At 38.5% G+C, this 21,240-nt stretch overlaps 1 protein-coding gene across 1 annotated transcript in view; it reads left to right on the forward strand.

Moving 5' to 3' along the window:
* The window catches only part of adgra2 (adhesion G protein-coupled receptor A2), a 114,727-nt gene that overhangs the window by 66,592 nt on the left and 26,895 nt on the right, over window positions 1-21,240 (forward strand). Inside the window, exons 3-5 of the mRNA XM_049485745.1 lie at window positions 17,148-17,219; window positions 20,155-20,226; window positions 20,699-20,770. Of these exons, the coding sequence (XP_049341702.1) occupies window positions 17,148-17,219; window positions 20,155-20,226; window positions 20,699-20,770 (216 nt within the window). The remainder of the gene's footprint in view (window positions 1-17,147; window positions 17,220-20,154; window positions 20,227-20,698; window positions 20,771-21,240) is intronic.

The following is a 21,240-nucleotide window of genomic DNA, read 5'->3' on the forward strand; positions in this document are numbered from 1 at the left end:
TAACTCAAGTGAATTTATTCAGTAGGAAAAAAATCCCACATTAAGAAATAATTATTTAACATCAAATCATGTGTGCCACAATTATTAGCACCCCTGATGTTAATACTTTGTACAACCCCCTTTTGCCAACAAAACAGCACCTAATCTTCTCCTGTAATGTTTCACAAGATGGGAGAATACAGAAAGAGGGATCTTTGACCATTCCTCTTTGCACATTCTCTCTAAATCATCCAACGACCTGGGTCCTCTCCTCTGCACTCTCCTCTTCAGCTCACCCCACAGGTTTTCAATGGGGTTGAGGTCTGGGGACTGAGATGGCCATGGGAGGAGCTTGATTCTGTGTGCGGTGAACCATTTCTGTGTAGATTTGGCCACATGTTTAGGGTCATTATCTTGCTGAAAGACCCAGTGACGACCCATCTTCAGCTTTCGGGCAGAAGCCACCAGATTTGGTTTTAAAATGTCCTGGTATTTTAGAGCATTCATGATGCCATGCACCCTAACAAGGTTCCCAGGGCCTTTAGAAGAGAAACAGGCCCACAGCATCACTGATCCCCCGCCGTATTTCACAGTGGGCATGAGGTGCTTTTCTGCATACTCAGCTCTTGTGTTACGCCAGACCCACTTAGAGCATTTGTTGCCAAAAAGCTCTATCTTTGTTTCATCTGACCAAAGCACACGGTCCCAGTTGAAGTCATAGTACCGCTTAGCAAACTCCAAACGTTTGCGTTTATGATTGTGAGTGAGAAATAGTTTCTTCCGTGCATGCCTCCCAAACAGCTTGTTGGCATGTAGATAGCGCCTGATGGTTGTTTTGGAGACTTTGTGACCCCAAGAAGCTACCATTTGTTGCAATTCTGTAACAGTGAGCTTTGGAGAACTTTTTATTTCTCTTATCATCCTCCTCACTGTGCGTGGTGGCAAAATAAACTTGCGTCCTCGTCCAGGCTTGTTTACCACTGTTCCAGTTGTTTTAAACTTCTTAATAATTCCTCTGACAGTAGATATGGACAGGTGTAGGCGAGTAGCGATTTTCTTGTAGCCATTGCCTGACTTGTGAAGGTCAACACACATCTGCCTCACTTGAATGGTATGTTCCTTTGTCTTTCCCATGTTGAAGATAAATGGCCTCTGTGTCACGTCATATTTATACCCCAGGGAAACAGGAAGTTGTGAATTACTAATTAAATGTTCCTACATACTCTGATCAACTTCGTAAACTACTGTAGAAGTGACAGAAATACTTTTATTAAATTTATTTCCTAAGAATTGTTAGGGGTGCCAATAATTGTGGAACAGGTGATTTTATGAAGAATAATTATTTCTTAGTCAGGGATTTTATTTCCCCCTTAAAATTTACTTGAGTTAAAGGTTGGACTTTACTTTTTTTTCCCATCGTGGTCCTATATTATTTTGAACAAAACTCAATTTATGAGAAGCTAAAGAACACATCTTAACCAGGGGTGCCAATAATTATGGAGGGCACTGTATATCATAATTGCATTCGTACATATAAAGTTTCATACAGATTCCAACAGATTTTTTGTCAGAGATTGTATTATTGTAGTTTCTAAATGGCAGTAATAAAACTTTTTTTTTCAATTAAATGTTTTATCATGTTAATGCCATACTGTTAGCACACATATTGTGTATTATGTGATTGTTTATTCTGCTGTGGCTGTAATGAATCACAGTTATGGTGACAACACTGATGTGGTGAGGAGAGGGTTAAAGTACAGGAGGGAAGAGCGAGAGAAGGGGGAATGTATGTGTATGTGTGTGTGTGTGTGTATTTTGGGGTGGGGGGGTGGAGGGGTGGTAGAGCTGGACTTGATAGACTCCAGATGTGACTGTGAGATAAACTCAAGGCAAGGGGGTGCGTGTGTATGGGGGGGGGGGGGGGGGGGGGTGGGTGTTTGTATCGCAGGCTCAGTGCGATCGTGTCTTCTGGGCAGCGAGGAAAGCGACAGGCAGGATAGGGCCGCAGATAAAGTGAGCGATCGTGCGAGCAGAAAAAAAAACAGCTGAGAAAAGGAGGAGGTGAACTTTTTTAAGGGGGTTCTTCATTCTCGCCACATCCGTCAACCTCGAGCTGAACTGAATTTCAATTTGTGTTTTTCTTTTCTTTCTCTTTTTTATTTTGCGTCTGCGTTTCCTTCCCCTGACTTCCACCAGGAATCCTCTTCCATTTGTTCCCCTTTGACCTTTCCATGCAAAGCTCTCTCTCTTTGTCTCTATTCCACCGATACTTTCTCCCTATTTTTCTTCCTGTCTTTCTCTCCCTCGCTATCACTCTTTTTCGCTGTCACTTTCTTTTACACTCGTTTTTCACTTTTATTCTGTCTATTTCTCTCTATTTCTCTCTATTTCTCTCTTTCTTCCTGTTTTTCAATCAAATTTTCTCTCCCTCTTATTACTGTATTACTTTTGCTTACACAGTTCTCTCATTTTCCCTCTTCTCATTTTTCTTTCTTTTTTCTCTTTCCCTCTTATATTCACTCTTTCTTTCACCTATGCTCTCCCTTCTGCTTCTCTCTCTTTCACTGATAATCTGTATCTCTCTCCCATCTCTCTTTTTCTTTCTCTTTTCTCACGTATGCTCTCTCGCTCCCTGTTTATTTTCTCTATCTTCCTTTTTTCACTTTCACTCGTCCTCTTTCTCTCTCTTTATCTCTCTCTTTCTCTTTCTCTCTCTGCAGACTGAAGCCATACCACTGGGTGAATATTCACACATAGGCTGTCATTGTCATTCACTGATATTTTCTATGGACTGTGTCTGTGTTGTTGGCCAGATGCTGATCTGTGGTCAGTGCCGGCCCACTCAAACCGAATTCCCGAACTGCTGTCTGTTTATCTCATCCAGACCACCGAGACCATCCAGTCTCGTTTATGTGCAGTAATAAAGCCGCCTTTAGTTTACACGTTTATTATCTCTGCACAGATTTACTTGCTGCTGGTTTGGAATCAGATGAACGTGTTGAACTTTCTCCAGACCATTTCAGAAGTGAAAGTACTGGGAGGGAGAGGTCTGTTAGTATGGGAACCAGTTTACAACAGTGCATGCACAGAATGAGGCAATACGGAAAATGAGGATAACCTCAAATGTGAAGCCAGTATGCTTACGCATACACACAAACTCACAACTGCGAGCAACATGCTAAAAAAGGAATAGAACTATTTAATTTGCTTTTTTTTATCATTTATTTTTTCCGATTTTTTCCTCCCAATTTTGGCTATCCAACTGTCCCACTCCTATGTGCGTCCACATCAACGGTGGCGCCTGCGACCCTAGGACCCTGTGGACGAGCGCATACCTCCTCTGACACGTTTGAAGTCAGTCACCCCTTTTTTTAAGCTGCTGCTGATGAATCATTGCCTGAGCGGCTAGCGCACTCGGAGGAAAGAGCAGCGGCTCAGTTCCGATACTGCTGCTCACAGACGCCTCGCACCGCCCGGCGCCACCTTCAGCTTGACGGAGACAAAGCGCCATCTACCCACCCAAAGGCAGGAAGGCCAATTTTGCTCCCTCTGGATGCCGGCAGCTGATGGCAGAGCTACATGAATGGGATTCGAACCTTCGACCTCCCCTTCATAGTGGCAGTGCATTAGAGACCATTAATGCCATTAATGGTTATTTAATGATTGGCAACAGTAGTACATAATAGTTCTTTAGATCAGAAAAAAATAGGAACTTAATGAAGAATCTTTTTTAATACCAAATCCTAAGTTAGAAATGCTTTTGCTAATAGTGCCCCATGGCACTATATTTGGTCCACTTAAGTTTTCCAGGGACTCTATCATCGTATTCTGTCATGGTATTTATCTTATTTTTAGGACAGGCCGTGAGATGTAGTCCAAGATTTGAGGCCATGATTTGCACCTAAAAAGTTTTTCTTGGCATCCAACACACTTTCAACCATCAAATGAAACCAGAGAAAGGTATAATCAAAAAGCAGCAAGAAACTACAACTTTATACTGCACTATTTTAGTGTAATGGTATTTTAAAAATGAGCACCCTGGAGAGATGCTGGAAATTACAGCATGGCCTGGCCAAGAAAGGAAAGAAAAGGTCTCTGTTGCTGGACAGTACATGTGTATTTAATTCCACTTCTTAAAATATGAAATATATCTTTATGCAACACAACCATAAATTACTTTTAGATATACAACCTGCCAGTCCCATTTGTCACAGGCTACAGCCCAGACATGGAATGCACACGCTGCCAGATTATGATTGATTTGTGAATGACTTCTCAAAATAAGTCCTGCACTAGGGTTGTGGGATTTCACAATGTTGTGCTATGCCAGCCAGGAAAGAGTATGGAGCAAAGCAACCAATGGCTTTTTGCTTTCTAGCTCAAATAAAAAGCATTTCCAAGTGGCTGTCAGGAAGATGAACTCAAGTGGAACTGAAGAAAAAGAAGTTTAATTGCAATAGGAAATGAACTGCAATCAGAATTTTGCATTTGCTATTTAAATTACAGTCTAAAATTTGCAAGGATAGCCGAAATGGGAGCTGCCATATTGTTTGTGTATTCAGTTGCGTTTATTTGGTGTGTGTGGAAAGTTAGATATTGTTTACGTATTTTATATGACAAAATCTGTTGAATGTAGATATTTAAAATTGACACTACTATTAGAATGAGTGTAGAAATTTACATTATAGTTACATGATATATTAACCTTGATTATCTGTTCAGCCATGTTGGAAATACAGGATGTTTATGTGGCACCTCTTCGTGGGAGACTCATATTTCTGATTATTATAGCCAAACCTTCATTTGGACTGCAGTGATAAGTGTGAGCTTGGTTTTCAAAAATCAGAATACACACAAAGAATCAAAATTTCAGGTAATAACAAACCATGTGCATTTCATTTCATTTCTAATTTACAACATCAATTACAACATATCCAAACAATGTTTGCTAATCTTCTAATATTTTTGCTAATAACTTAATATTTCTGAGAATATCTATTATAATCATCATTATAATCATTATAGTGAACATTTTTTGTAACAGAAAACAGCAAAATAACAGCATATCAGTAAATCTAATGCTAAAATGCTAATATGTGCTAATGTTCAGATAATACTCCTATGTTTTCAGTTAATACCTTTGTGTTTCATTTCCTTAGTTTGCAGTCACGTCTGCTATTGAAAGGGCAAATATATATATGTTTGCTTTTGTCAGCTTGTGATAGATTTGATTGATTGGTTGTAAACTATACAAATAATCTGAGGGAGGAGAAGGAAAGCAGGAAATTAGCTGGAAAAACAAAAGGCAGGAGAATGCTGCTTTCCTGTTTGGTTAGCGAGTACATTTGGGGTGCAGAGTTATAAGGACCCCATTGTGTGCATGTGTGTGTGCGTGTGTGTGTGTGTGTGTGTGTGTGTGTGTGTGTCTGTTACACATTACACAGAGCGGTTTCTGCTCCTGAGTGCCTCCTGGTTCGGCCTGCACGGGAAAAGCAGGGCGAAAAAAGGGAGAAAAAGGAAACTGTAAAAATAAACGAGAGAGGGCCTGCAGACAGGAAATGACACGCGGCACAAAAATGGCCTCCACTGGCCTCACACACACACACACACGCACATGCACATGTGAACATGTTAGCATGCTCCTATATAACACACTGTATATGGGTGGTTTGCATTTAATATCAAACAGGCTAATGCCTTTTTAATATGGGGATACTGTACATTCCTTAAACACAGCTGTGTAAATTTCACCAGAACTATAAGTATGAAAGGACACACAAACACAAACACTCATACATCTGTTCCTCTCCTGTAGGAATGTCTATTCTATCGTATTAAAGATGTTTACACATCTTAAATGTACTCTATATGAACAAACATATTGGGACACACTACTGAATTATCAAAATCAGGTGTTTTATTCTGTTCCATTCCCAAAGTCAGCACTGACTGCACATTTGTGAAAGAATGGGTTGTTCTATAGAGCTCTATAGAGTACTGTTATTTGGATAGCTACAAGCAATTTCAAGCAAACAACAAGATTTACCATATTTAATCAGCATGGTGTCCATGACCTGTCATCAGCTGTCAGTGAGTAATCCAGCTTAAATACATTTACAGTTATGGTTAACCTGCTCCAATTTAGCTTAATTAGGCTGTGGAGTATATCATTATATTATTGTAACAAATAGCAACAACATTTATTGAGTAATTAATCTAACAACTATGAGCAAGTAATTCAGCTTACAAACAGTTGTGCATTGTGGTTAACCTGTTCCAACCTGCTGATTCTGTCTGTTATGTATGTTAGCACTATGGCTCCATCCAAGCTGAGTCTGGCTGTTAGCTTCACAGATGCCCCTGCCAAACTTGCTAAAGTTCTGGCTGTTATTTCCATAAGCATTGAGGGAATTCTTTTGGTTTTTATATTGGTTAAAATTGGCTGTTTTTTTTTTTTTTTTAGAAAAGATAATGAGCCGATGTAGATGATGATAAAAAAGAATCATTGTTTTTTTCTCTATTACACAGTAAACAGTGTGTGAACTGATACCATGTATGAGCCCTGGAGTACCCGTGCACATTCCTACTCTTTCTGCATTTTATGTCTGTTTTTATATCTGTTTCACTCTTACTTTTTCATGCTCTCTCCCTTTTTTTTCTCTCTCTCTTGCGCTATCTTTCTGTTTCTATGTCTTAACCTCCATCGTTCTTGTAAACCTTCAATAGACCACTTAGGCCAGGACCTGCAGCAAACTCTTAATGGCCCTTCAGTCTCTCTCTGTTTCTCTCTCTCTCTCTCTCTCTCTCTCTCTTTTCTCTCTCATGAGCCCCAGGTGCACAGACAGACATGACTTTTAAAAGAACAAATAAAGAAACGACACAAATGGACACATATCTCTGAACATGAACACACAAGCGCACACACACACACAGCCTCCATGGTGCTAAGCTGTATAGAATAGCATGCAACATTGAGTGCAGCAGACAATAGTCCTATTGGTCCTGGCAGTGGAATTCTGCTCTGCAACCAACCAATCACTGAGCTTACTGTGTAGTAGAGTATAAAGCAAAGTGTTCCAGGTAGAATGACTGACTGGTTGATTCAGTCATATTATTAATCTATAGAAAATATTGCAAAGATATAACTAAAGCCTGCCAACCTTTCATATGATTGAACCACTGCAGTAAAAGCCCAGAAAAGTGTTCAGTTTTATTAAAAATGTATTGTTAAACTCAACAGCTGAACCAATCACAGTCTCTGTTTTACAGTTTTTCTTCATTGTTTACACACAAATACTGGTACTTGAGAGACAATGACCGCAACATTTAATTGAATCAATTCTGAATCAATTTTGCTAAACTACAAGCACAATTCCTGCTTTACGCTAAAATTGTAGTTTTAAAGTTCTAAAACCCACTTTTCTCAAAACACTACACACAGCATGAAAGGGCAACAGGTGTGCGCAGCATCTTTAGCATCCAGCATCCGGACCTTCCGAAATAAGAATATGAAAGAAATCTACTCTAACTAGAAAACTGCAGTTTTATATTACAGTTTTTCTTGATTGTTTACCCACATTTTTTAAAAGCATGCCTCATACTCTCAGAACGTTACACACACATACAAAAAAAACAGCAACGGGCAAAACCCTTCAATTCTCTTACAAGTTGAAACTTTACAAGCATTTAAACAAACGAGAAAAGCTGTAACAGAAGCAGCAAGACAACAGACAGACCAATACTAATAGAATTGCTCAAAATGTTCTTTTCCAGCTGAGATGCAGGACAACTTTCGTGAAAAGCAGAAGCCGAACCAATTAGAATCTCCCATTCAGATCAAGGGTGGGACAACAGACAGACGAACAGCAGTAGAACAGTCTAAATCTCTCTTTTAACTTTAAGGTGGAGCAACAGACAAACAGCAAACTAATGCCAGAAATTAATTTACATATGTCCACCTTTCAGCCTACCACAGGTCATGGTAGAATAATTGTATTTATGAATTCAGTGCATATGAATAACATCATAAACCCTTATTTAGCAGTGAGAACCTCAGACTTTCTGATTCAACAAAAAGTCTTTGTTTTTGTTAAGATAAACCACTTAACATGCCAGCATTTTTGTCAATTTTCTGCCTGCTATTACATATCTATGTCTTGAGGATTTCTCCATTAGCATTACATTCGAAAGTTTCATGTTTGATAAGGAACATTACTGAAAATAATGAAACTGTCAAAATATAATGAATAAAAATCATAAAATTGGCACTTTCTTGGACTTTTAAAGCCCCACTAGGTAGGATTTCCTTGATTTTTGATCTTTTTAAAGAAGTGAAATTACAGCTTGAAACTCACTGCAGCGCTGCATTGAGGTGTAATAGGAGGAATAGCGGTGCTCTTGTGTTTGTGCCGGGCTCCTCTGAGCTCAAACCAGACTCTGTAAGTTTTCCTAGGCAGCCGCGCAAACACTCGCGAGAACTGCGACCTGCTTTTCGACCTTTATTTCTAACAGTTCTACAAGGACTACTGGTTCATTCTTTACAAACTAACATACAGACACTCTGGCAGAAGCTGGAAAGAGACCGAATATGTCTGTGAAAGCCAGAAAACGAGAAAGAGAAACCAATCCGCCTGAAACATTTATTACACTCCCCCTACAACTGTAGGGGGAGCCCACGAGCACAAAATCTCAATCCTACCTAGTGGAGCTTTAAGGTGGAACAACAGACAAACAGCAAACTAATGCCAGAAATTAATTTAAATATGTCCACCCTTTTAGCCTACCACAGTTTGGCTCTACACATTGTCACTCGAATTCATATTTGGTGCTGCCTTCAGGTCATGGTAGAATTGAGTGAGTTTACGAATTGAGTGCATATGAATAACATCATAAACCCTTATTTAGCAGTGGGAACTTTAGGGTTGATTCCTCTTAAAACTGGTGAACAGGCAGCTCCTCCTTAAGTGACCTGTAGAAGAATATCTCCAAACATAAATAACTTATTTTGCAGCAGAGATAAAGAGTTTTGTATCACCTTCACCTGTATCTTGTATACAGACCAAGGACTGTTAAGAGGTTAATATAAATAATTGTGGAAAATATGCACGTTACTGATACTTTTTCATGAATAGTATTTCTCATCTAATACTCATTGTTTGCTCATACTATTTTATTCATATTTATGAATTTCTTTTCAGACCAAATCCACTTGAAAATAAATCACATCTTATGAGCTAATAAGTTGTATTAAGAGTATGAACTTCTGAGGTACACTTAAAGAAGCAGGAGTGTTTTTTATAATGATGTTCTATACAACAGCCAATCAGAAAATAACTCAATTATTATATTTCAGTCTTAAAGGCGCAGAACAGCCTTCACTACTCTTGGAGGTGTGTGAGTTATTTTCTGATCTAGAGTATTTTAAGTAACTTTGTGCGTGAGTGTGAGTGTGAGTGTGAAGAGAGCACTAGGGCATGCAGATAAGACCCTGCTACTGTGTTTCACGTGGGGGGTATTCATTTCTGTTTATAGAAATAGAGGTGTGTATGAATTTTTGATAAAGTTCGCACAGTTTGCCAGCAGTGTGTCATTAAGGTACTTGAAAGCCTTTTCATTGCTTACTGGGAAGAGCATGAGTGTGGATGGAGTGTGTGAGTGTGTCTGTGTGTGTGTGTGTTTCTCTTTCACATTCCCCATCCTGGTGATAAGAGAGTGTGTGTGTGCATCACGGCTGATCTTCACACAGAGAGAACGCACGCAGCTCTGACCTTTACCCCTGGAAGGTGCATGTGTGTGCATGTGTGTGTATGTGGTGTATGTGTGTCTGTGTGTGTGTGTGTGTGCTTCAGTAGCCACACACTTGGAAAGGGAACAATAGCTGTTTCCTGGCTGGCGTGTCCCAGTCCTCATTAGCAGTGTGATGAAAGGAACAACTCTACCCACTGTTTCCTCCTTCACACACACACACACACACACACACATTGATGAGCACCCTCACCCTCTCAAACACCCAGAGTAATGCACTCTCTTTACTTCTCTCTGATTCACTTTCTCATTTCTTTCTCATTTACTCTTTCTCTCTCTTTCACTTACTCACTCAATCTCTCTCTCTCTCTCTCTCTCTCTCTCTCTCTCTCTCTCTCTCACACACACACACACACACACTCACATGCATGCACACACATGACTTTCACCCCAAAACCAAGGACCTTTCTATTTCTCTCTGTAAGTCTTCTTGTCTCTTTCACTCTTTTTTCATTCTCTCTCTCTTGACCCTTGTTCTGTCTCTTTCTCACTCTCTCCCTCACAGTGTATCTCTGTATGTCTAACAATTTCTTTCTCAATGTCTCTCTCTAACTTTCTCTCTATTGTCTCTCTCTGTATGTCTCACCGTTTATCTCTCTCATTCTGTCTCTCTCTAACTTTCTCCTTTACTGTCTCTCTCTGTATGTCTCAGTTTATCTCTCTCACTCTGTCTCTCTCTCACTTTGTCTCTCTCTAACTCTCTCCATTACTGTCTCTCTGTATGTCTCACAGTTTTTTTCTCTCACTCTGTCTCTCTCAAACTCGTCCCCTCGCTGTGTCTCTATGTATATCTCAAAGTTTATCTCTCACATTGTCTCTCTCTAACTCTCTCCCTTACTGTCTCTCTCTGTATGCATCACACTTTATCTCTCTCACTCTGTCTTTCTCTTACTTTCTCCGTTACTGTCTCTCTGTATGTCTCACAGTTTTTTCTCTCTCACTCTGTATCTCTTTAACTCGCTCCCTCACTGTGTCTGTCTGTATGTTTCACGGTTTTCTCTATCACTGTCTCTATTTCACTCACTCTGTCTCTCTTTAACTCGCTTCCTCGCTGTGTCTTTCTGTCACACAATTTCTCTCTCTTACTTTGTCTCTTCTAACTCTCTCCATCACTGTGTCTCTTTGTGTGTCTCACAATATCTCTCTCTGACTCTGTCCCTTCTAACGCTCTCTATCACTGTCTCCATCTACTACCCAGAGTACTATTTATATTAATGTAATTTCCCTGCTGAAAGAACTGCCTGGCCAGCTCAACTTGACGAAGTTGTTGTACATTTTGATGGTTTAGCTGGTCAGGGGTCTCATGTACAAAGACTTGCATGAAGTTCCTATTGAAATGTTGTGTAGGCTTAGAGCTGAAAACGTCCATACACAAAAAAATGCATTATAATTGGCACTTTTAATGCACTGCCTCTAAGTGTTGTCTCTAAATGTACGTATAAAATGAAACTGGCATGGGGGAATCACACATTCTTACATTCAGGTCACATTAAGTACAGCGGACCGTGAGCGAGAAATGTGGCCTGCAACCTGGGATACCATATCAACCACATACATACAGCTTACTTGGAAGCTTTGCAATCATTATGCTTTCCTTCTGAACTTTTTTCATGACTCTTTGCAGTGTTTTTACTTGTTTATTTTAAATCTAATGTGATTTTATATGCACAATTGTAAATGAGTGAAGACTAAAATAATTCAGTAGTTATACAGGGTTTTTCTGTCTGGTATTATTCTGCACAGTACTGTGTATCACCTCTCGTCTGTGAAGCGCAGGCTGAAGTGCTTTATGATGCACAGCGTTAGACAGAACCTCCTGCACATAGCGTGCAGGTTTGAGGAGCATTTATCTGCTAGACACCTTGTCAGCGTAAACTCCCCTCAGGAGAGACTGGAGGAGTGTTGTGTCAAGAAGTCAAGATCAAGGCTGTGTGTGTGTGTGTGTCTCTGTGTGTGTGTGTGTGTGTGTCTGTGTGTGTGTGTGTGTAAGTCTACAGAGAATAACACTTTTTTTTAAGCTCTGCTGGCTGAGTCATGTGCTTACCAGAACGTTCCTTACTATGGAATGCAGTATCTGACTGATGTGTTGAATGTATTGATATCAGATGCTAAATGAATAGATATAGATATTACTGGCCTGGGCTAATTGTTATGGCAGATACACACTGAAGCATTTCTTACATGTGGAAAATTGTGTCACTTACTGTTAATTTATTTGCAGTTAATTGTGTGATTTATGTAAATATATATAATAATAATATAATAAATGATGCTCTGGGAAATTCATCTATATCAAAAGGAATTTTTTAACGTTTTAATTTGAAGTAATTTTTTTTTAAATATTTGGCTAAAAATATCTAAAGCAGTTGATTTCATTGACATTTAGACAGATTAGGGATGCACTCATTTCAGAGCCAATGTCCATAAACAATATTTGCATGTCTGACCCCTAATCTACCTTGAAATCGTCTGAAGTCTCAAAGTTTAGTCCTCAAAATAATGTCTCAGAATCTGCCTTTGAGAATTCTGACTTACAGTCCACCTCACAGTATTGCTAGGCGGTATACCGGCTCATTCGGTATATTGCGGGGGGAACTTAAACCGGTATGCATTTCTCTCATATACTTAAACATTGAGTATTTTATGTCTATTTATAGACATAAAATACTCAATGTTTAAGTATTCAAAGAGATTCATATTTTTAAATATTTTGTAAAGGAACTTGTGTTAAAGTTGTTGCGTATCTATTTTTAAGGTCTATTGTGTATATTTTTCAGCTGTTTTTCTAATAATAAAGTCTGATTTCTTCATATATTCTGTAATTTTGTGGGACAAAGTAAACCCAATACTAATCAAAGCCTTAATTTAAAGCCTTAGTGTTTTATATTATATGTACTCTTAACCGTACAGTAACTCACAAACCTATATTAAAGCCCAGTCATGCAAAAAAGTATAATAAAAATACTGTGATATACCATGAAACTCTCTGAATATTGAAAAATACTGTTATATGCATTTTTGGCCATACCGCCCAGCACTAGCTCACAGCACAGACGGATTTATAATTCTAACTCGGAGTTCACCATAGGTTGACCATAAAATTCTGACTTGAAATCCGCCTTGGATCCACCTTAAAATTCTGACTCAAGGTTTGCTTAGAAATTCCACTTCAAGGTCCGACTCAGAATCTGTCTCAGAGTTTGCCTCAGAATTATTACTCCAAATCTGCTTTGGAATCAAATCACCAAATTCCTACAGCTCGAAATTCATCTTGAGATCCATCTATTTTGGCGCGGAATTTGGCTCAGAGTCCAAGTCTGCTTTAGAGCCTGACTCAGGATAATGATACAGACTCTGCCTTAAATCCAGCTAGGAATTCCGAATCAAGAGTCTGCCTCTGATTTCACAAGAAAATTCAACTTTAAAATCTCGGAATCAGAATCACAATTATGACTTGGGGTCTGCTTTGGAGTTTGCCTCGGAATTCCAGCTCTGAGTCCGACTTGAACGATATATAAACGGCCCACATATATTACCACCCACAGTGGACAGCGCAGTGGGCGTTAATGATTGTTATAGGTGACATCTGGCTAAATTGTGTGTGGAAACAAATAATCTACTCTGGCCAAAAAAATAACATCCGCATTCACTACAGGAGGCCACATATACCCTGCAGGTCAGTGAGTAAATGTTATGAGACATGGCAAAAGTCATTGGACATCACATTTGGAATGTCAGTGTAAAACTGAAATGGCACGGCCAGTGGGTGTTAAATCCTTGCTTTAAGCTCAGTACTACTGTAAAACCTCCTCTGTATGATTCACCTCGCTCTTCATGGTCTGAATTCTTTGTGGTCAGCGCATAAGAACATTATGACCACCTCCATGTTGGTGGCTGAGGTGTTTTTTATGCCTTCTTTTAAATAGCACGTCCAAACTGATCGAAACTGCAGGGATTTGAGCTAAACAGTTGAAGTGAGGCTGTTCTTTGCTTTCATACGGATCTGATCAAAAACAAATAACTTTCCATGGAAATCCATATTTTGGAACGCGGCCAGGACGAGCTGTGGTTTTATATGTAGGCTTTCATTTTGAGGAGCAGAAGAAGCTGCTTGTGGTCAGACGTAAGAAAGAGACAGGCGGCCTCCTTTCTGCAGTAGCCAATAAATACGGGGAGTTGGGGAAATAAAACAGCTCCCCTCCCTCACAAATTCAGCCCGGAAAAGTCCCAGCAGGGAATTCTGCAGACGTTTCTGGATGGAACGTTTGCCAATGGGACGGACCTGGATTCCTTATTTGTGTCATGCGAGAGGAGGCCATTACATGACATCAGCTGACCTCCGTCCTCCTCCCCAATTCCCACCTGGCCAATAAATATCATGCCAAGAGTTTCAGGGGTTAATTTGGAGACCATTAGTATGTTTATTTTAAGGGCCTTGGACTGATAAGTGTTTCAACACATGGATATGGGGGCGAAGGCAGGGGGAGAGAGAGAGACAGGATGAGAGACAGAGACAGACAGAAAGAGCAAGAGAGGGAGTGAAGGAGTGAGGGAGTTAGTAAGAGTGAAACTGTATCTTCAAAGTGTGTTTTAAAAATGAATATTTATAGTTAGGCTGGGAAAGGTGTAACTTCACCGTGGGAAGAGTCTCCTGAAGCTCGTTTAAAAAAGAGAAGCATCTCCTCTTTCCATCACTCCTGGATTCCTCTGGTATTGAATGTTTTCTTTGCTTCTCACTGCTGCCTCCTTTCTGATTCGTACGGCCAGGTGGCCTGTCATATTTGTTCTCCATGGTGTTGGGGGGTATGGACGCGTTTCCTGCTGTTCAAACAGAAAAGGGACCCCCGTTCCCATCAGCTTAGAAGACTTCTGGTGTGAGGCCTTGTGGTCAGCCATGAAAAACAGACTCATGACCATGTTTTTATCCATTTAGTGCTCACACTTTTAACCATGATGTTTTTTTTCATAAAGATAAAATCTGATTTGTTTGGAACAGTCTGAGATGTTATATGGTGTCCAGTCACAACCTAAAGGGCAAATATGTCTTTTAAATAGTGTTACCCAGCCAAAAAAAGTTTTTATAATTTCTATTAAACATATTTTTCATGTTCAGCTCTGGAAAAAAACTAAGAGGACACTTCATTTTCTGAATCAGTTTATCTGATTTTGATATTAATAGGTATACATTTGAGTAAAATGAACATTGTTGTTTAATTCTATAAACTACGGACAACATTTCTCCCAAATTCCAAATAACAATATTGTTATTTAGAGCATTTATTTGCAGAAAATGAAAAATGGCTGAAATAACAAAAAGTATGCAGAGCTTTCAGACCTTAAATAATGCAAAGGAAACAAGTTCCTATTCATAAAATTTAAGAGTTCATAAATCAATATTTGGTGGAATAACTCTGGTTTTTAATCACAGTTTTCATCCATCTTGGCATGTTCTCCTCCACCAGTCTTACACACTGCTTCTGAAAAAAATGTATGCCACTCCTGGGTGCAGAGATTCAAGCAGTTCAGCTTGGTTTGATGACTTGTGATCATCCAACTTCCTCGTAATTACAGTTTATTCTAGAGGTTTTCAATATTTTTGTGTGGTTCTTAAGAAAGAACACTACAGAAAGTGAAAAACCTCCACATAATATTCACATAACCTTTACATTATGCGGTGCTTCTTTTAAAGATGTGAAAATATAAATAGAATTATTAGAATCTGTCTATACCTGTCTCTCTGTCTTTCTATCTACACTAAGTTGTGACTTTAGTTTAGGTAAAAAAAATGCACAGGTGCAATTTTAGATAAGTAATTTAATAACAAGGTGAAAAACAGCAAATGTCTGTTGATTTGTTTGACTTGATGTAATACATGCACTTAACTTTTACTTTAGTATTATATTTACACATATTAGACCTCCACCCCATAATATCCACCCAAAAGCAGGGTTGGGGTCAGAAACTGGTGACTCATAAAGGGCTAATTATGAATGTCTGGTGGAGCTGCACATGAGTTACAGGCTAGAAGTATCTCATACTCTGACATGCCAAAAGTCATGAGATAGTATGTGAATTGATCATGAACTAACTGTTACCTCAGGGGATAACTTGGGAATGCTCACACCTGTATAAGACTGGACTTAAACAATTGTTTGAAATATATTTAAGAAAATATATTAATTGGCCATTTTCATATATGTCAAAGATCTGTTTAAAAGATCTTTTAACATATGTTTGAAAGATAAATGTTTTTTTTTTATGTTATTTTGATTTAAATTTAGATTCTTTCCACATAGGACTGAAATGTGGCCTTACAAAATAAGGCCTAATGGGTTCATAGTGCCTTCATTAATTGTTGTGAGCTAGTGGCCACTACCAGTTAAAAGTTTGGACACACCTTCTCATTCAAAGTTTTTATATTTTTACTTTTTTCCATACATTGTAAATGTATGGAATGCACATACATTTGTATTTATGTGTTCCAGACTATGAAGGAACACATAGGGAATCCTGTAGTAACTTTAAGTGTTAAACAAACCAAAAATAATATTTTATGGGGTGCTGTTAGCTTGCGGTTTCTGAACTTATTCTGTGCAACAAAGAAAACTCTTGGTCTTTCTTTCCTGGGCGGTCCTGATGAGAGCCAGTTCCATCATAACTTTTTGGATTGTTTTGGCAACTGCACTTAAGGATACTCTCAAAGTTTTCTTTCTTGCGATAATTACTTAATTTATCATTACTTTAATAGAGCTATTCATTGTATACCAACTCTACCTCTTCACAACTTTACAACTGATGATCTCAAACACATTAAGAGGCAAAAAATTAAAGTAATTCACTTGTAATAACTTTAACACAACTGTTAACTGAAAGCCATTCCAGGTGACTCTATCTCATAAAGCAAGACAATCCAGCCAAGATGTGCAAAGATGTCATCTAAGCAAGATGTGCTACTTTGAATAATCTAAAATATAAAACATATTTTGGTTTAACACCTAATAATCTTTTTTTATTTACTTTTCTTCACAGTTTGGATGACTTTAGTATTAATCTACGATGCAAAACATTTTAAAATAATTAAAAACCCTTCAATTTAAGTTGTGTCCAAACTTTTCACTGGTACTGTGTAAACATGTTTATGGTTATGATGTCAAACCTTGCTTTTCAATTACCTCAGCAAAACACACAATATGTTTTTTTTTAAGTTGTTAGTAAAGACCTACATTATTACACTACATGTCTTTCTGAATTCATCTCGTTCTTCACCTTTTCCATGTTTTTCTCTTCACTGCGACCTTTTGACCCCATAGCCTCATAAATGTCCCAGTGTTTCCACATCTCAACTGTGTGTCTTGTCTCCACAGGGACCTCAGGAACAACTTGATCAGCACCATAATGCCCGGAGCCTTTCAGAGTCTGACATCACTGCGGAAACTGTGAGTTATATTTCGGCGCAGGCAAAGAAGCGGCCCCACAAATAAATAAGCCCAGCGATTCGAAAAAATGCATTATTACACACATTATCATCCACCAATATCAGGTTAAGAGTTGGTATTATTAAAATAAAAACTTAAGTGTATATATTTTCCAGTTTATATAGGGTATTTTAAACTGAACTGGTCGAAAATAGGGGACCCTTGTAATTCTGCAGGTCTTGTCGGTGGGGGTGCCAAAGTAAACGAGAGAGGCCACCATGCTAACCTAGCAACAATGCTGCGCTTATGCAGCTACAAGAAGAGCAGCTATGGGATTATTTTAACTCGCAGAGTGTTTATAACCAAACAAATCATATTTTCTCGTCCTCTTTAACTCAAAATCTTTTAATAAACAGCGATAATGGATACAATCACAATAATACACTCAAGGTTTGTGCTATAATGTGTAATATTGACACTGCTGTTCTGCAGTCATAGGCACCAGTGCCAATATTACACATTATAGCAACCCCTTTTGTGTATTATTGCTTAAACATAAAATATTCCAATATCATTTTTTTATCAATAATGTGCAGCTCTACTCTCTACTCAAAAACAAAAATAGACATGGTGATTTCATAGATTAAAAGCTTAAGAACTTACAGACTTTCTCTGAAATCATTAGACATTCTTTAAAGGCCTAGAAGACCCTGAGGGTCCCCAACTGTTTATCTCTTTTCCTCTCATGATTGTTTCAGTGAACTGTAATGAACTGGATGAAAAGCAAACAAGAAAAGAAAACAAGTAATTTTACTAGACTGGACTGTTCCCAGTTATTTTCATATAAACTGAGATGTGGTCATATCAGACACATTCACTCATTCTGTGAGAAAATCATGCATGACTAGGACTAAAATCAGAACTTGGATTATAGTCAGGACTAAGATTAAACCAAGGTCTGAGCTGAGAGGACTAAAGCACGGCTGTTATGGTGGAGAAGAAGCTCCAGTCTGTTGTCGTGTGGGAACCGCAGGGCCCTGTGGAGGTCTTCTGGGGTGTGCTGGAAGTGACAGTGGGACAGTTTCTAACCGCCCGCCGGCCTTTCATTGTGTTTTAGAGAGACCGTGAGCTGTGGTCTGAGTGCGGTCTGTCCTTACGAGCATCCCGAGAGAGAGGTTTTTAAGTGGAGATGATGTTCAGTGGAGGAAATTTAAATGGTAATGTGATGACAGTAAGATGGCAGGTCTAGTCTTAACGAGAGAGTTCAGTAAGACGTGTAATTTACTGTAAAAAAAATACTCATCCTCACACAGATGTACCCAATCAGATAAGACATATTTTGTATCCAAGTGAGCTTTTCTTCTTTAGTTTTGCTCAGAAATTATGAGGCTATCATAGCTAACAAGTCAGTGATGCTAATTAGCATTGTGCTAACTGCATTTCTACAGTTGGAAGAAAACGTATGTGAACCCTTTGGGATGACTTGGATTTGTGCATAAATTGGTCATTAAATTTGTTCTGATCTTCATCTAAGTCACAACAACAGACAAACACAGTCTGCTTAAACAGTAAAATACTGTCTTACGTATCACCTTGTCTATTTGTTACAGTTTGATGACTTAAATAACTACAAATTACTTAAATGCTACATTACATATAGTGCTGGAAGATATGGCAAAAAAAATGATTATCATTTTGGTCAATATGATATCATTTCGATATCTATATAAACACTATGAAGGCTTTAGAAAAACTGCGAAGAATGCCTGCAATGGAAATCTGTATCTACTACTGTCTGAAATTTTAATTTAAGTCTTTAAAGCCTTCTTTCACAAAAAAAAAACTATATAATACTTTGAAAACAAAATTCCAAAATCAAAATAAATCAATATTCACAAAAACATGACATCCCTGTCAAACATGAACCTACAACCTATAAACATATTACCAATATAAATAACTTTAAATTACAACAGAAGTAGAGTTTCTTATTCTTTTGTAAACAAATTTAACAGATTGAAACGTTAAATTAAAAAATAAAAAAGTGTTTCAACTAGGATAAAGAATACAAAAATCCTTCATTTACATAAACAGAACATGGCATCCACGTCAAATAAGCAAACATATAGGCAATCATCAATTATAAAACACTTAGTTACAACATGAGCGACAAAATCGCTTCAGCCAGAATAAGGAAAATATTGTATGTAGTGGAACTGCTTGAGGTGGTGGAACAGATTAGATGTGTCATGCTGTTAATCGGCACCACTCTCCGGCACAATTTGCAGCAATCTAAGGTCTGAAGTTTATCAGACCTTCAGAAGCAACTTGAATTAGTCCTCCCTCCCTCAACTATCTCTTCTGCTTAATCACTTTACTGTCTGCTTAATCACTACAATTATATAGTCCAGGCCTAATTACATTAATGTAAACTTTTCAATACGTCAAATTCCATTTACTTTCATTGCAATCATCTGAATTCAGTGATTTCATAATAAACTACTTGACCTTAAATCTCTCTTACATTTCTCATTCCCTCTTCACTATTCAGTCAGAGATGGATCAGTAGGCTTGTGTAAATAAACACGCACAGGGCCGTGCTCCGGGTAGATGAGTTAAAATAGCAGTGGATGGACAGAAGAATGCAAGCATAAGCCTCAGAGAGTCAAAGCAGAGTCTGTCACAGTGCGCCCCCTCTCCAGTATTCTTTAATGGGGTCCTGTCTTGTCTTGTTTGGGTTAATTTATGATGAGTTTATAGTAGCTTGCATATCTTACATATTGCTTTTGCTCAAAGCTTTTTAGAGGACGTTCCCAGTTTGTGCTTTCAAGTATGCTAAGGCCTAATGCCTACTGTTAAATATAGTGGTGGTTGTGTATAGAGGTGCTTCTGGTGGTAGCAGTAGTACTGCTGTACTAAATTGCTATGCACTTTCCATTTGTCTTTGCTTTTACAGAGACCTGTCCAACAATCGGATTGGCTGCCTGACTCCAGACATGTTCCAGGGACTTATCAACCTAACCAGATTGTAAGTTGTTGTGTAAATATACTGTATATAACATTGCAGCTGTCTTAAGATCTTGTATCTAAGAAACTGTAGCTTTCTAGTACAAGAGCATTCTTAATTTATCTTTTGGAACTTTCCAACTGATCTTCAGCGTATTTTTCAACTATTTCTGTCAGTTCTATTCCGTTATAGAGCTGCAGTGGCCACCACAACACCGCAACACCACAACACTGTGACCACAGCTATGTAAATTGAAGCACATTGTGTCAACTGGAACAATAACTGCTGTGCTTCTGCGTTGCACTACATTACATTTTAGTGGCCTTTTTGAAGCAGTCACAGTTTTAGACTTTTGCTTCACAATTTGTTCTGATTTGCTTAATATATAATAATTTTACACTATTTACTAATAGTTCAGATGAAATCATTCTTCAAATTGATTCTGTTGATGTTTTCTGAATGTGTCTTTTTTATTTCTTCTTATCCATCTCAGGAACATCTCAGGCAACATCTTCTCCTCACTGGAGTCAAACATCTTCCAAGAGCTTCCCTCCTTAAAGCTGGTGTGAGTATAAAGCAAATATACTGAAAGCTACACATCACACACAGTGTTTATTTTGTAATATTGGATATGTGTCTTCTTGGTGTGCCAACATTCTCAGTGCTGTAAGATAAGGACTGAATGAATGAGCAGAAACCTGTGCCTGGGCAGAAGCCTGGGAATGGGCAGTATTCTTCAATATTTTTCTATACCTTTTTTTGTAGAATATATTTATATATTTGAGTGTGCTCCCCATATAGGATTTGTTAACTGGATTTTAGATTAGAAGCCACAACAACTAAAATATTAACCAGGCTGGACAGATGGACAGAATATTGTGCCTGGGCATAAAAGCCGATATAGGGCTGATGAATAGGCAGATACCTGTGGCTGGTCAAAAGCCTGTGGCTGGTCAAAAGCCTGTGGCTGGTCAAAAGCCTGTGACTGGGCAGAAGCCTGTGACTGGGCAGAAGCCTGTGACTGGGCAGAAGCCT

Source organism: Astyanax mexicanus, chromosome 12 (assembly GCF_023375975.1).
Source record: "Astyanax mexicanus isolate ESR-SI-001 chromosome 12, AstMex3_surface, whole genome shotgun sequence".
NCBI lineage: Eukaryota > Metazoa > Chordata > Actinopteri > Characiformes > Acestrorhamphidae > Astyanax > Astyanax mexicanus.